The sequence below is a fragment of the Bactrocera dorsalis genome, chromosome 3 (assembly GCF_023373825.1).
Source record: "Bactrocera dorsalis isolate Fly_Bdor chromosome 3, ASM2337382v1, whole genome shotgun sequence".
NCBI lineage: Eukaryota > Metazoa > Arthropoda > Insecta > Diptera > Tephritidae > Bactrocera > Bactrocera dorsalis.
This window is the reverse complement of record NC_064305.1, coordinates 41,796,771-41,813,766: the sequence shown is the minus strand read 5'-3', so window position 1 is coordinate 41,813,766 and position 16,996 is coordinate 41,796,771. Positions and strand designations below refer to the sequence as shown.

The following is a 16,996-nucleotide window of genomic DNA, read 5'->3' as shown; positions in this document are numbered from 1 at the left end:
AATATGTAATTTAAAGGTCTAACTATCGAAATATCGAAAAAATTGATTTTTTCAAAATTTCACGCAAGTTGTGCCTTAAGTTATGTCCTTAAAATCCGCCATAAAATAAAGTTGTACGTGACCTTGGCGTTTCGAAAAAAAAAATATTTGTATTCAAAAGGTAATTTTTTTATTAATAGTCGTTTTGACAGAATATTTTAAAAGAATAAAGAGCTTTTTCCCTTCTTAGCTGTGTTTTGTAAAAACTACCATGAAGTAACAGAGGTAAAGCGCTGGTATTTGATCGTAGTACCTATAGTATGATTACTATATGCGCGTCTGGTATTAAAAAATTTTTGTTTTTGTCAAATTTTTGTTTTGTATCCAGATAATTGGTATGACACTTCTGGTCGCCTTCATTGGCAGGATTGATCTAGGGTTTCAACATTCTAACAATATGTCAATATTAAATTTCGAAAATTCACCTCTTGGATAATTAATATATTTAAATTTTTGATAATGCAAAGATCTGAATTTTCTCATTTGTATTCTTTAATTATCCACGTTATGACATTCTTAGATCGTAAATTAGTAACATGTTCCTTGATATTCAATATTTGGTTTTTTATTTTCGCATTTAAATTTTCTTGTAAATAATTTGCTAAAATACACACTAAAACTATATAATTTATGAAACTACTAATATTTTTATGCTAACCATGCCCAATATTAATTCTAACATGTTAACTCCGATTTAATTTATAACAAATAACATAAACTGCCAATATGCGGCAACATACTGGATTAAAAAATCAGATATATGATGGTAAATGTAAACGATTTCTGGATTGGATATTAGAAGTATGTCCTTCATTTTTGCCACCTCGCAGTGATATTCTGCTAATTGAAAACGATCCGGGCGCAGCAGAATATTACCGTAGTTATTTGGCTACATTGAATACAAAGTATAATCGTTTATTGGAATTAATTACTCAACGTTTAAGAACTGCCGTAGAAGTAAATGGAATCAATAATTCGGTAAGTTGAAAAAAAATAAAGCCATGTTTTTTACGCGCCTATGCGTTTACACTTAAACTGTAAAATAACGCAAAATCTTAGACAAACATATGTTCAAAAACTACAAACATGGTCTTATGATTTTGTTGTGAAAAATCGATTAAAAAATTTGTGGTATGTAAGCTCCAATGTTGACATAAAACAGTGGATTTCTAATTTCATAAAAACCTTATGCGTGTGAAAAATTCTGGCATAATATATTTATATTGGTTATATTTACCGGAATTCATTTTGATTTAGTAAACCTGAGTGATTTAGCGTTACTATATACATATAAAAGTTCATACGAAAAGTTCATTATATTTAAAATTAATTCAAAATCAGGAATTAGAGCAAAAATAAGTATGTGCAAAAATATCGAGCTAAATGAAATTACATTAACATAAATCACAAATTTATATATGCATATAATATTGTATCCCTTATACGTATTACTAAATCAGTAAGTAGTTATTTTATTTTTCTTTTGAGAAAAACGAGTTTATAATTTGAGATGTGCACTCCGAGCACTCCGAACGGGGCCTTTTTCGAAACCTTCCAATGGTAAAGTGGATTTCTACAATAATTCTAAGGGTATAAGGGAACAGAAATTGAAAAAAGATTTCCCTACTGACGCCTTAATACGAACATATTTTACGACTAACGATCCAGCCATATGGCAATTAAAGACAGACATTGTGATGTTTATTCAAAAAATAATGCAAATTATAAATGCCAAATAAACTAAAAATTAAACTCTTAAATTTTATCATTTTTTAAATTCTAAATTCTTAAATTCTAAATTCTAAGTTACCCAATGTTAAATTACGAATTCGTGGAATTTGTGACAGATGTGTGATAACGAATTTGAGTTCAAAATCTTTCCATTACGTACATATTTTTCTTTACATAGTTCATGTTTTTTTTTATTTTTTCTAAAATATTTCATACTGTAATTTGAAATAAAAGAGTTATTTTCAAAATGACGGGTTATATTTACTACAACTAATCCAAAATACATTTATACGAAATCAATTGTAGACAATTTTTTCGCAAATGCAGACTTTCACTTATACTGCTAATCGCTTTCCCTCATAAGGAATCAACAGTATTTTTTCATTATTGCCGGATCCTATCTGCCTTGGTATCGCTGCTCCATTGTTAAAATAACCGCACCCAAATTTTTGGGAAAGAATTTTAAATGTGAGTGGAGGATGTGGATTTTAAAGTTAGAAGGCCGAGAAAGCGCATTTTCCAGATCCTTTTCTGAGAAAATTCTTAAATTGATTGATCCAAAAAATAAAATTGTGTGACAAAATGGCGGCTTCTAAAAAAAATCCATTTTTGACCAAAATTTCGGTCTTAAATTGTTTATAAAAGATTATTTATCGGTGAGAAAAAATGTCCAATTAATTTTTATTAAATATATTTAAGAAGCTCGCTTTCGTCGTTTTCGAATAATGCTAGACATTAAAAACACCATTTTGAGAAAAACGCGCTTGTAACTTCGAAAATATTCACCAGAACGATATACTTTTCTGTGTGTATTCTTAAATATATTTAAATTAAGAAAATAAAATAAAAAAGTCTTTTTTTTTTTGAAATTTCTAATTGTATGTATATAACCCTTTGAGGGACATGGGACAGCTCAATTTGCAATAGTGCTCCAGAAATACTTTTACAAGTTTTTACTTGGTTTATATTTTTCTGTTTTCTAAAAACAATTGTTTTAAACGACAACCACGCAGCCAATTCAACATTACATTACTTTTAGAATGCCTTCTTTAACCTTGGCATCGCTTAGTTTAGTAAAAATGTGTAGGTATTTTAATGCATTTCGGTCTTTATCTAATGCTTTAACAAGATTTTTCATCAATACAGCTTTTTACAGGTAAAAAACTTTTTTGGGATCGATGAGAGGTTCTTCACTTCAGCCTGACCTAGAATAAATTGATCTCTCTTGGCCACTCTTTTACTTCATAATTGTTGTCTACTCTCTACTGTCCCAAAGAAAACAGCAATACTTAGAAATCCCAAATACAAATTTTACTTTGCATGGCGAAAAACTGTTACTTTTGTGCCTAATGCCAGTAAATTTCACTTATTTCACAAATTATGATTTTAATAGATTTTCAAGAACATGAATTCATTATATGAAATGTAAGGCATTCTAGTTTTCATATCAATTAAATGAGATTACCCAATATAGATAAAACGTCTACGTAGATTGACTTTTATATTTCGGGATTAGAGATCAAAAACAAATTTTAATAATCGGAGCTTATTGTTCTTCAAATTTTCAAAATTCTCTATTAAGATCTACATATCGTCACCTGAAATGCAAAATAACGTATCATCAAAAAATTCGAAATTGAGTATCCTATTGATTACGACTCACTACTTCAAATTACATATATAATATTGTATATGTCCAACATTTTCAGGTTCTGCGCTCATATATTAACCAGTTTTAACCAATATTAAAATTATTTTTTCACTCTTGTTCCATTTTATTTCGTGTTTCATTCATGCCACTGAAAATTTCCGAAAATGTTGTTACGTTATTTTGCATTTCAGGTGACGATATATACTTTTGTATGCTTGTATGCGTATTACTCAATTTTCAAAACACTTTTGCTACTTTGACTGAGGTATCTGCAAAACAACCACTCTGAACGCATCAACCGCCTCTTCAGGTGTCGAAAAATGTTTCGTAACTGTTCTGCCTTCTTCTGGTGGTATAGTTGGGATATGTCCAGTTGTTCCAAAAAAGCAAACAACCATTTGCTTGAAAGTGTTTTATAAGCGAACTACTTTTGTTGGATTCGGATCATGTTGAAACATCCATACTGTCGTCTGCTTTTTACTTTCGTGTTGAAACGCATAAATCCACGTTTCATCATCTGTCATTATTTCATAGACGTGTCTTAAAATACCTCTATCGTTTTTGAGCAATTCACAAATTGTGTGAGATCCAACCAAAAAAATACAATCATTGTTCATCTATTATATTAAATTGTATGCTGGTCACACTAAAGCCTACGAGTATAATTGTCTAAATCTGACGATAAGTCGTAAGACGATCTGGTAGTATTAGTTTGAGCACAGCATCAATAATTTCCGAAACAACACAACAAACAACAATTTTTGACGACCTTCACGAAATCAATCTTGGAGTGATCTGACACCTCGTTTGAATTCACAATACCATTGATAAACACTAGTCGTTGGTCCATTTTCCACATGAATATTTCAAGCTATTGTAAACAATACAAGTAGAGGCTGTATGCCAAAACGTTTTGAGTATGAATAACATCAAAAATTTACGATCAAGATCTTAGTTGACAGATTGCCATGATTGCCAAATACATACATATATACTTTTTGTTTAAATTATTACGTAGGCTGCCTTTTATGTTATATATATATATATATCAAAATAATTTATATATACATATGTATATCAAGCATACGTAATAATGTGAATGAAAGCGCAAAAAGGAAAACAGTGACATAACTAATGATTTTTTTATTTTAAATACGTTCTAATTTAAGTATGACGACGTTGGCTCTATGATGTCAACGTTTGTCGTAACCTGTATTCTGTCAACGTTGATTCGCTTCCGCCTTCACATATAATGAAATTTTAATATTTTTTTGGTCGAAACTAGTAATAATAATATTGATGACGTAACGAATGTTTATGACCGTGTTCTCAGCGTCCTCATACTATGGTATTGTTAAATAGAAAATTGGCCTTATAATTTATTATAAATATTGAACTTCGTATTAATTCAGAATACACCCCTTGCTGATAGTTTTTATGGAGCGCACATTTTACTAAATTTACTTTTAGTGTTTCAACATGTTGCGCTAAGTGTATGCTGCTGCATAGTATACCTACATATATTGTATTTATATCTATATATATCATTACCTAAAACGCAACATCACTTTTCAGAAATTTACGAAAATCGAACGAACGAAACTCATGCGATTGATGATATGTTGTTCTCAATTTTCATTAGAACTTGGATATAACAGATAGCAGAAGTTTTAACTTTCTATATACTCAATTATTTTTTAAATGATACCTTGTTTTGCATTTTAGGAGACGATATGTATGTATATGTGTACGTCTATATTTGAACAAATTACAAAATTATATCAAAACATTGGTATAACATATGTTTATTAAAATCATTTAAAGCTTCTTATTATTAGGACTCATAAGGTTAATTTTTAAAATAATCATAAATATTTTGATTATTCGTGGCTAATGTTGATATCTTGAAGGGCAAATGCCAAGTTGTAATGAATAAATAGAGAGAAGAACAAAAAATCTCTCAGATGCCAGTTTCAAAAGGATAGTTGTGCAAATAATAAACATAACCAAGTTTATCTTCTTTTTTCAAAAATACTTCGTCGGATAATTATTCAAATGTATGAAATTTTTTGTATCCAACCGTAAGATACTTCACCACAAGAATGATAGAATACAAGATTACGACGACCGCCATTACGAAACGTCATAGTTCCGTGTTGAGAAGAACAAGAGTGAAAAACTGTCAAATGGCTTGCAAATTGTAAACAGAAAAGTAAACAATTTGTAAATTCGCAAAATATTATTAATTCTTTCGATTTTAATGAGAAGTTTTAGTGAAGCGATTGAATATTGTTGAGTGAAAAGATTTGAATCATTTCTAAAGAAATATATCGGCCTATTGATAATAAAATTGTCTATTAAGTTGTGATTCAAATGGAGAAGACGTTTCTTGTGTTGTATATAAATATATACATATATTATAAGTTCAGATGTATCAGATGTATGAAATTGTGATAAAAGATGCATATTAAAGAGGATTTAGTATTAAATATATCATTTCTTTTGCAAAATAACACCCATTTTTTGGCAACTTTTAAATCGGCCGGAAAACTGAAAAAACTCGTTTTCGATCCTTTAATTGCATAATAATTATTACAACAAGCCACTGCACATTTCATTTTAAAAAATTAATATATTTATGCTTAGAAATTAAAATAAATACAACAGTACACTTTCACTGGTTTTCTTCATTTGAACAATTTCCACACATGCACACATTTATTGTGGATGTGCCTGAAACTACTTACATATATCTTTTCTTGCAACAATATTCTAAACATTCCACTGAAATTTTTCCTACAAAGACGAATGAATTAATATTATTTTGGGAATTTCCAAAAGTGTTTACTTTTCTGTTTACAATTTGTATGCATTTCTATGCTTGTTCTTCTCAACGCAAAATTTTTACGTCACGAAATTGTTGCACAATGTATTTGTTTTTGTAAGAATTGTCACGAGCTAAACCGAAAAAAACTAACGGTAAACTAGTGTCGTAATCTTATATTCTATCATTCTTGCTTCGCCATATATTGAGAGTGTCAGAGAGCGCTATTATTCTTCAGAGGGTTAATAATGTCAGCAGCGCTTGCGTTCTCTTTTTATTATATTGTTTTGTTAGAAATACTCTTTACCAAAAGCTTTCATATTGCCTCTCTGAACAAGTTGCCACCTCGCTAACATTAATATAAGTTTCAAATAAATGTTTAACTTGCTCTACCATGTTGGCATTATTTCCGTGAAGTTGTTCTGGTTCAAAATAGCATTACTGTTTTTTTTTTGTATGTGGCAACCTTAAAATTGAAGCGAAAGCTTATGAAATATCATATTTGCTACGAAAACTTTTCAGTAACGCAAGCGTCATGTTTGAGTGACGACGACGACTATTTGTATCTACATTTTTGTTGTATTTTACTTAAGTTGCTTTAAAAATAAAGCAGCACGCGTACTTGTTATTCGTAAATTTTGTTTCTTCATAAAAAAAAACAATACATATATATGTATATTAAAGTGCTTAGTCTCTAAACAAATTAAAATTGCATAGCATTTTAGTTAACTTAATATATATGAATTATTAGTTGGTTTAATGCTATTTTATGCACAGATAAATATAATATATTCAATCTTGTTGCTGTGTTATTGCTTTCAATAATAAATAATTAGTTGATGATGTCATTCGAATGGCTGTGTCAACACGGCGTTATTGTGCATAACTATTACATTTTTCATTATATAGCTAAATACTTTAACAAATACTTTAGCAAATAACTTTGCCGATTTATTTTATGTGAAACAAGAAATTATATGTTTTTCCGTTCCGAAACAATTTTTAGCTCATCTTTATTCGCTTAAGTTTTTGTACAAGTGTGTAAGATATGCATACATACTTATGTATAATTTTGAAACATTTTCGGTGTGTTCCAAACTTTTGAATTTTTGGACGGCGGACACTCAGACATCTCTAAGTACATATGTTCTCGCGTAACAACAATCACGGTTTTAGTTTACCAAATTACCGAGTTAATGTTTTTACTGACCAGCACAGTATTAAGTGAAAATAAACTTTATATTTGTTATAGACATTTTCGGTCGATTTTTATACTCTTGCTACATGTTGCTACAGAGTAAAATAGTTTTGTTTACCTAACGGTTGTTCATCAACGACCACACGTGTTCAAATCCGGATGTTTAACTCATCGTCCGTCTATCTGAGCATGCTGTAACGTGAGTAAATCTGCTCATATAACGGTTTTATTAAAAACAACTAAAAGTGTGATAAATCAATAAGTAAATGGATCAGATATATTAAATTTTACATTCATGATGACACTTAAAGGCACTATATTAGCCGGTGTCAAAATAAGACGATGGGCGTGGCGCCGCTTACCTTTATGTTAAGATCCATATCTTAAGACCTATTCTAGCGATAATTTAGTATGAAATATTATCATGACATTCCTATGTCCGATGTCATCAGATTTTTTCACTTTCCAGTATACAAATCAATTATCAATTAATAACTTCCGGTAAAATTTTGAAAGAATATTGCTATTTAAGGAAATGTGGACTCGAGTCCAAGTTAGGATATGTCTGCATGCCAAAAATGCGTTGAATTGGGTCAATATTTCCCTTAGCCCCCATATATATATGTATGTACCTAATATAATGATTTTCGAACATCCGGATAATTTTATATCATACATCAGCCAATATGTATATGTTTTTTTCTTCTAACTGGGAATCTCTGTGCCTAAAATGGATAAAATCGAAGGAAACTTGCCCTAGCTCCCATTTATATGCAGCTATTATTACGATTTTCAAACATCGTGTTGATTTAAATCCCTATATATTAGAGCGTCTTTTTCTGTTGTTTTTCTTGTAATAAGATGTATGTCTACCTCAGGCATTCAAACTTCCGTTTGGCCTTATACTGTATATTGTATATATCGGTCAATATCCCAGCAAAACTAACTGCCGAAAATATGTAAAATTATATTTTAATAAATAAATTATATTATACTACATATCGTCACCTAAAATGCGAATTAACGTAACAACATTTTCGGGAGTTTACAGGAAAATAATGAAAAACGATATAAAATGGAACATGACTGCAACAAAATTTAAATATTGGTTAAAACTGGGTTATATGTACCTGATAGCTGAACTTTAAAATGTTGGACATATGTATGTATGTACCTATAACTATATATGTAATATGAAGTAGTTGATTATAATTACGTTCTTTTGCATTTTAGGTGGCGATATAATAATTTCTGTTGAGTTGGTCTAGACTTTGGTCTTAATCTCATATGTCTATATGTATATCCCTGGTTGACGTTTTACACATCAATTCAATATATTAACACGTTCTACCCGGCGCATTTTATCTATAGATTTGTTTTAAAAAGAACTATAAAAAATAAAACGCCTACAACAAATATAAATTAATAATTCCCCAATCTATTTTATTTTAACACTATATCTCTTTGTAGTATGGTGGTTAATAGTATTAATATTTGTGGACCCCCGGTGCCCGTGGACTATAAGTGGTCCACGCCGGGTAGAACGTGTAGCCTCTTCGTTTAAGTTTATTTCAGATATATTTGAGGATAATTTAATATAATATTCTCTGATAGGAAGTAAAATATGTATAGTTTTAAAACTAATTGAGTCTATGATCTGTAATGTAACATAATGAAATACCAAATTGAATTGTAATTTATTTACGATTTCGTCGAATAATGAATAATGAGTTCTCAAATTTTTTTATATGAAGTTTTGCCAACACCTGAGAGTATTTCCGCGTCTTTGATCGTTGCAAGAGTATGTTCGGTTAGCCCGTCCTTACTTGTTATTCATGATTGATATGCCCAACAATCCTTTGATATCTTTAGGGAGCTCAGTTCAACCAACTTAATTTAATCAACAGCTATCCATTTTGTGATTTTTGAATACTTTCGTCCGTAACAGCTCTTTTTGGACGTCCACTGAGTTAATCGTATTCAGTGTTCTTTGACCTTAGTGTCACAATAACGTGCCGATATTGATCATCACGGAAGAAGTACGGCCCAATAACGCCGCCGGCCCATAAACCGCACCAAACCTTAATTTTTTCGGGATGCAAAGATGACTCATGGAGTAACGCATATTTTGTCATTCAGCCAGAAATTAGCTTCATCGGTGAAGATGGTTTTTCGATCAAAATGCGGTATTCGACAATATATCTTTTTATAAATACTGGTCTATTCTTTAAGTTATCCGTCGAATAGGACTTATACCGTACCACGAAAATGTAGCCCAAACCATAATACTGCCTGCACCATGCTTAACCATTTTTAAAGTGTACTGAGGGTGAAGTTCCTTTTTGGGTGGGCGCCGAACTAATTACTTCCCATCTGATCCAAACAAGTTAAACTTGGATTCATCGCTCCACGGTATTGGTTTCCAAAAATCGAAAGGTTTTCCTACATGCTCCTTTGCAAGTTTAATACTACCCTTTAAGTTTTTGTTTTACATGTGCGGTTTTGTTCGTGCGGTACATCCCCGTAGCCCGTTTTCAAGAAGACGACATCTGATGGTTCGTGTTAATACATCGTTGGTCAATTGAGCCTTTATCTTGCCTAGAATTTTATCGCCCTCTGAAGTAGTTTTTCTGGGTCGGTTCTTTCTTATATTATTCCCAGTATTTCCGTAATGAATCGAAGCATTGTTAAGCATTGATTTTGAGCACAAAAGCTCATTCGCTACGGCTCTAATGGACTTTTTTCCTTCACGTACTTGTAAATAGTTCTGGAGTACAACTCTTTTTTCGACCCATGTCTAACAGTTTTATTATTTAAATTTGAATATTTGGTTAATAATAGGTTGTCAAAAAGTCTTGCGGTATTTTCGATAGTTGGCGCTGAAAGCGCTTAGTTCTAGTTTTATTCGTCGCATCGGGTCATGCTATACCTCTTTGGAAAGCTCATTTCACGCGCTAACACGTTTGATTGATTGTCGTTTCTTTTAAGTCGTTCGTGAGTTATAGCGTCGCAAACATGGAGCAAAATAAAGGGAATATATGGCATATTTTACAGTACTAGTACGATAAAGGCAAAAATGCATCTCAAGCCGCCAATAAAATTTGTGCAGTTTATGGACCCGATACAGTTTCCATTTCCACCGCACAACGATGGTTTCAACGTTTTCGTTCTGGTGTAGAGGTGGTCGAAGATGCGCCACGCTCCGGAAGGTCTTTCGTCGAAAATTGCGATAAAATCGCAGAATTGGTCGATAGAGACCGGCATAGTAGTCACCGTTATAAACAATTTGAAGAAGCTTAGAGTCACTAAGAAGCTCGACGTATGGGTGCCACACGAATTGATTCAATAAAAATACCGCAAGACTTTTTTGACAACCCTAATGATTTACACAACTTACCGCAATTTTTGTTTTAAAATAATAAAAATTCAATAAATTAAATTTTGTGTCCTTAATTACACTCGTGGTCACGCAAGGCTTACCACTATAGTTTCTTAAATTTATTTTCGGACTTTTTCGTTCGTTCGGGATTTTCCTCAATTTTGTTTTTTTATGCTTTTGGTAAGCATAAGTAAACTAAATTATGTTATCTAATTATAATTATAGTTTTTAATTTATTACGTTTAATGAGTAAAACACAAATTAGCTTTTCTGTGCATATACAAAAGCGGCCGATTTTATTGTTTTTAAAGTGATACACCTTCTAAACTTCGTGTTTCAATTAAAAAATAATAAAATAAAATATTAATTTAAAATATACTTGTAGTGTAAATGAAATTAAATTAAAAAAATAAAAATATCACATTTTCATCGCATGTCAGTCTTTTACATTTTCAGCTCATTTCGTAAAGCTCACTATATTTCAATTGATTTATCTATAGAGAAATGTGTTTGGTTTTTAATTTTTAATACTTTTGGTTAATAACATGTCATTAACTTATTTCTAAATAAAAATTTCTATACCGATAAAATTACCGCTATGAAACGTAGTCAAGTATGCACAATACTTTTGAGTGGTAAGGTTTGCGTGGCCACGAGTGTATGTGACCAAGCGGCAGCACACTCAAAATACAATAATAATAATAATAATGTCAAAATGCCATTTTTCTCGGACAAGCGCTCTATCACGCACTTGAGTATAAAATTGTCTATAAAAAATACGCTTTAGTTCAATTAAATCGGTTATTCGCTCGTACTTTTGACGGTTGGGTAAAAAAGTTAGTTTCGAGGAAACGAGCCTCAAAGTTTTGGTAGCTATGCAGATTCTGGAGCCAATTCCTTCGAAAATATTCGGAGTATACCAATGAAACTTTGGGACTTTATTTTTTATTTTTATTTTTTTTTGGAAATTCTGGGGTATCTTCCCTTTAATTCACTTTTTTAAGTATTGAAAGTTCAAAAGTCAGTTGTTTTAATATGCCAATTTTCGAAAGAAAGGTCTATGGTCCTTTGCGCGTTGGCTATAGCGAATATCGCATTTGATGGAACGAAAAGCTGTATCAGATATACGTCAATGTTGTTATAGTTCAGCGTATTAAAAAACAGCGGTTACGCTAGCTATGTCATGTCGTACGTATGGACGAAAACACTACAGCTCTGAAAGTTTTCGACGCAATACCCCCCGAGGTAAGCAGAGGAAGACCTCCACCCCCTCGGAAATATCACGTGGTGAAGGACCTGGCTTCACTTGGCATTTCCAATTGGCATTACGTAGCGAATAGAAGAAAGGACTGGCGCGCTGTTGTTAACTCGGCTATAATCGCGTAAGCGATGTCTACGCCAATAAAGAAGATGTGTATAACAAGTAAGGAAGGGCTAAGTTCGGGGTAATCACTCTTGTAACTTGCAGGAACCAAAGCTTGTTAAATAGTTACTTAACCCTTAATCGGGCAAGGCCACAAATTTTGAACATTTTTTGGTTTTTCGGTAGCGTCAGTCAAAATATAAATACAACTTTCTTAGATTTTATTTTTTAATTTTTTTTTTTTACTATTTATTTAAGAAAATATCTTTTGTGACAGATATGTTACATTGCCTGGCAAGGGAAAATTAAATTTATGTCAAATGGTATGCACGGTAACAGTTATTATGCTTGTTGTAGCACAATGCAGTTCCGCATTTTTCACACATTGTTTGGGTAACTCCTTTGCAATTAGGCATCTTGCATCTTATCCTCTTTTCCGTCCATATTGGCCAATGACCAACTTGATCAAGTCGTAAAGCTTGTGGAGGGCGTCCTGCGCTGGTCCTTTGCGTTTTTCGCTTGTATTTGTGGCTCGAGGGATCTAGTGTTCTTGACGTTGATTTTTTGTCCGTATTTTAAAAGTGTTTTCGCGATCTGTAAGCGAAACTCTGCCGCAGGCAACAACTTTTCTGTGTTATTGGATCGATTTTTTTTATATAGAAGCTAAGCGTTTGCCATCACTAAATCTAATAGGTGGTAAAATACTCAAACTTGCCATCTTGTACTTCGAAGTTTTATTTTATATCTTCCCATGATGGAATCAATAAGGTCTACACCACCCATATGCGCGTTGTATTCACCAACAATAGACGGACGATCAATTTCAACGTACTTCTTTTGAATTTTATCGTAACTTTTTACTTTACGTTTTGGTATTTCACCAAGTAAAGTCGATGCGAGATTTACAATCTTACTATCTTTCCACGAAACTGTTGAAATGTCGATTCCTTCAGCCTGACACACGTACTCTATGCCAGATCCTCTCTCTTTTTTCATCAATTCGTTTTCGCTTGTTAGGTTACAATTGGGAATTCTATTCCTCCGAATTATTCCCACACTGAATATACCTTCATTTGTCAAGTATACGAGCAGTGGAATTAAAGTAAAATAATTGTCGAAATAAAGTTTGAAATTTTGGTTTGGTGGAATCATACGTGACAGTCTCATGACTACATTGGAAGAGGCTCCCAAATCCGGCTCGTTATCCCCAACGATATTTTCTTTGCCAGTTTCCGGTTCAATTTTGTAAGCAAATCCAGTTGTCCCGCAGAGAACAAATATTTTGTAACCCCGTTTATGAGGCTTGTTTGGCAGGTAGCGTTTCAAAAGGTTTCGGGCTTTTGTGGAACATATTTGTTCATCGACGCATAGATGTTGTTCAAGAGCCACTTTTGCAAAATTCTTATTTAACTCATCCAGGATCGGGCGTATTTTGTACATTCTGTCAACATTTTTATCAGACGAACGGCAAATTTTTGCTGTTGTCGTTAAAGTGTATGCGGCGTCGTAAATTTTCAAATTTTTTCAGCGGCATCGCTTCCTGTATCATGGATGTACCAATTTTGCTCCAGTGACTGGGTACATTAGGAAGTTGTACTAAGGACATCATATAAACTACTCCAATAAATTGCTGAATATCCATTTCTGATACACGAAATGGATCATTAACGTCCTTTTGGACAACATACAAATTTGTTTCATTGGCAATAAACTTTATCAATTCTTTTGGAAATAAGTAGAAAAAATATTCAATTGGCGCTTCGATAATCTTTATATCATCGGGCAATGATGTATTGCCTGTAAAACGCAATTGGTGCTCTTCCAAAACTAAATTCTTTTTTTTTTCAGAGAATGTCATTGTAACGTTTTTTTTTGTTTTTGTGCTCTCTCTGCCAAAATGGGCAGAACATCGTTCGACGGATCTGCACACAATTCCATACTTTCATTTTCAATATCTTCTGATATATTCTCAACCACTTCATCAAAATCAGCATATACTAACTCTTCATTATAATTAGGATCATCCACATCATCATCATCATCAAAATCGAGTCCATCTTCACTCTCGTCAAGAATTTCTCGAATTTCACCCTTGCTCAAAATTTTAGACATTCTGTTAAAAACATATTCGCGCTGTAAGGCAATGTGACATATATGTAACAAACAATAAATACAATATAGAAAAGACGAATGAAATTTTTTTTCGATTACACTTAGTAAAATCACTAAATTACATGCTCACCCAATGTATTTAAACAAGAAAACGCGTTTTTCACATTCACAAAACCCGCTTTTCGTCACCAATTTCAGCACTTGTTGTGAAATCACCAAACTTAATGCACTACACTTTTGGCACAAAAATACGTTACAATAGGGATGTCTCGCTCTATCTTATTACTTTTATACTATTCACAGTTTGTACCAGTTGTGTTACATAAACTAATATGACTATATTAAATAAGAATGGTAAAATTACAGTCAAAAATAGGGTTTGTAACATTTCTGTCACATGGCCAGGTAAAGGGTTTAAGGTGTTGGTAAAACTGAGAAATATAGCGAGAGGGTTCAGCTTCATTGTTCGACGAAATCGGTATCATATTAACTTATTTTGAAGGTCGTAGACTCCTTTAGTTTTATTATAATATTTTAGCAAAACACGATCTCTCAATTTTATTTAAATAACATTGGCCGGAATATGTGGTATGAAGTCAACTGGATGTTCGAATTGCTTTATATTAGGTATATGGTGGCTACGATAGTATTTATCTGATTCAAAGGATGGACCATCTGATCATTTTTATCGCACTGGCATACTAATATCAGAAAGGCTTTGTCTGAATTTCAATTATAATGAGTGATTCATGTAGTCGTTTTTTTCAATAGCCTTTTTTGAGCTGAGAGTGTATACGAAGACCGTAGAGAGTCTATTCGGCGCCGTTCGCAACAACTCCGTTTTCCGTTAGAATGACTTGGCGTATTTTACGTCGATATCTTAAATTGGCGTGCAAATTGCAACTTGTGCAAGAACTGAAACTGCTCGACCTTTCCAAGCGACATCGCCTCGGGTTCTATGTTATTTTTTCAGCAATTAGCACCATTTCTGGCTCAATGGTAAGGTAAACGAGCAAAATTGCCGCATTTGGCATGTGCCATAAGTTCTGTTCTATATCTTAATTTAGTGCTTAGTTATGGCACTTTTAGGTTTCCGTTTAATGGCATTTTGTGGGCGTAGTCCTGATATACATATATGTACATACTCGTATATACATACATTGACACTCATCAGCTTATGTAAAAATAAGCTCAAAATACTTTATTCCATGATGAGGAAAAGGAAATCTTTTACACTATCTCTACGTGTATTAAAAATGATCAAACTGTATAAAAGATTTATTTCAACAAAAGGGCTTTGATACAAAATTATTGGTAATTTTACTCTGGAAAAATATAAAGTAAAAAATAAAAATCTAGAATCAATCCATTTCTGAAAATAATAAATAATGCTAAGATACCACTGAAGTTGCAAAGTATGTAGATTAAATTGTTAATAAAAGCAATCAGATATCCATAACTGAAAGTGCTAAATTTGAAGCAACGCGGCTTGATAGAGTTACTTGAAGTTAATGCTGCATTCAGCTCTATTTGTGATATGTTCGGTAGATATTTGTATATTCTCCGCGGTTTATACTCCAAGTTTTCCTACATGGAAAATTAGTAACTGGAAAAATAAGGAAACAGCGGGAAAAGCAACGATACGATACTCATCGCATCCATTTATAATCTACCTATGTGATGTTCTATCTCTGCCTATGTGATATTCTATCTCAAACTCATTCACTCAGCGTGATTCCTCAGAAAGAATCGATCAGAGCAAAGGCATCAAATATGATAGATACTATACTCTACTTTTAACGTTCCGAAATCGAAGACAAAAAGCTGAGGAACATTTCCATTTATTCAGAAACGAAAAAAATTGCGGCAGAACTGAAAGTTGACGAAGAAACACCAAGAATCTGCGACCGACAAAGAAAACGCGAAAATTTCTGCGTGAGAGCTTGCGAAAAATATTATACATTCCTCTGTTGGATACAATCGGCGAAGATTTTAGGACGCGTTTTTCTAGAGAACTATTGGATTGATTTTAACTAAGTTTGCTGCTTCTAAAAAAAATTGTACTTTGAAAACCAAAGAAATGGAAAATGTTATTGTTTCGGTATTTTTGTTTTGCTATTAAATCATGTTATTTTACAAAAGTAGTAACATGGCATTATTATAGGATGTGTTGACTTGAACTCACGAAAATTTCAAAAAAAAAAATTAATTTTCAAAGTTATACTTGTTTGTGTTGACCCTGTTCCAAAAAAAGGTACTTGCGGTGACAAGTCATAAGTCCTTGGAGATTCATCTAAAAACAATCGGACAGAAAAAATTAGTTTTATAAATAGATAATCCCGGGCCTGATCAAAGGATTTTATTTTTGTTTTTCAAAATTAACAAAATGAATTTTTTTCTAAATTTTTGCGAAAAAATCAAATTGGTCTTAAAAAATCGAAATTTTCGAAAAAATAAAAGCCCTTCGATCAGGCCCGAGTCTATTATGTATTCTAAAAGCTGTATAAATTTCATTAAAATCTACTCAACGGTTTTCGAGTTGCAGTTGTCACCGATTCAAAAAACATAGTTTTGAGAAAAACGCGTTTAAAGTTTCACATTAGCGCTGTGAAGTGCCCAAGCTATCTTTGTTATTTGTAGAATAACTCAAAAACTAATTATCGGATCAACGTGAAATTTTTCAGAGAATATTTTAAAGA

At 32.3% G+C, this 16,996-nt stretch overlaps 1 protein-coding gene across 35 annotated transcripts in view; it reads left to right on the top strand.

Annotated features, from left to right (window-relative positions):
* The window catches only part of LOC105232556 (microtubule-actin cross-linking factor 1), a 152,694-nt gene that overhangs the window by 82,829 nt on the left and 52,869 nt on the right, over positions 1-16,996 (top strand). For 25 of the 35 annotated variants that reach the window (XM_049451130.1, XM_049451145.1, XM_049451146.1 and 22 more), the window contains one exon: positions 796-1,017. The exons of 7 other annotated variants lie outside the window; for them this stretch is intronic. In XM_049451130.1, the coding sequence (XP_049307087.1) occupies positions 796-1,017 (222 nt within the window). Of the gene's footprint in view, positions 1-795; positions 1,018-5,199; positions 6,877-16,996 lie in introns of those variants that run through there. 3 more of the 35 variants (XM_049451135.1, XM_049451133.1, XM_049451134.1) reach the window with 1 other exon arrangement.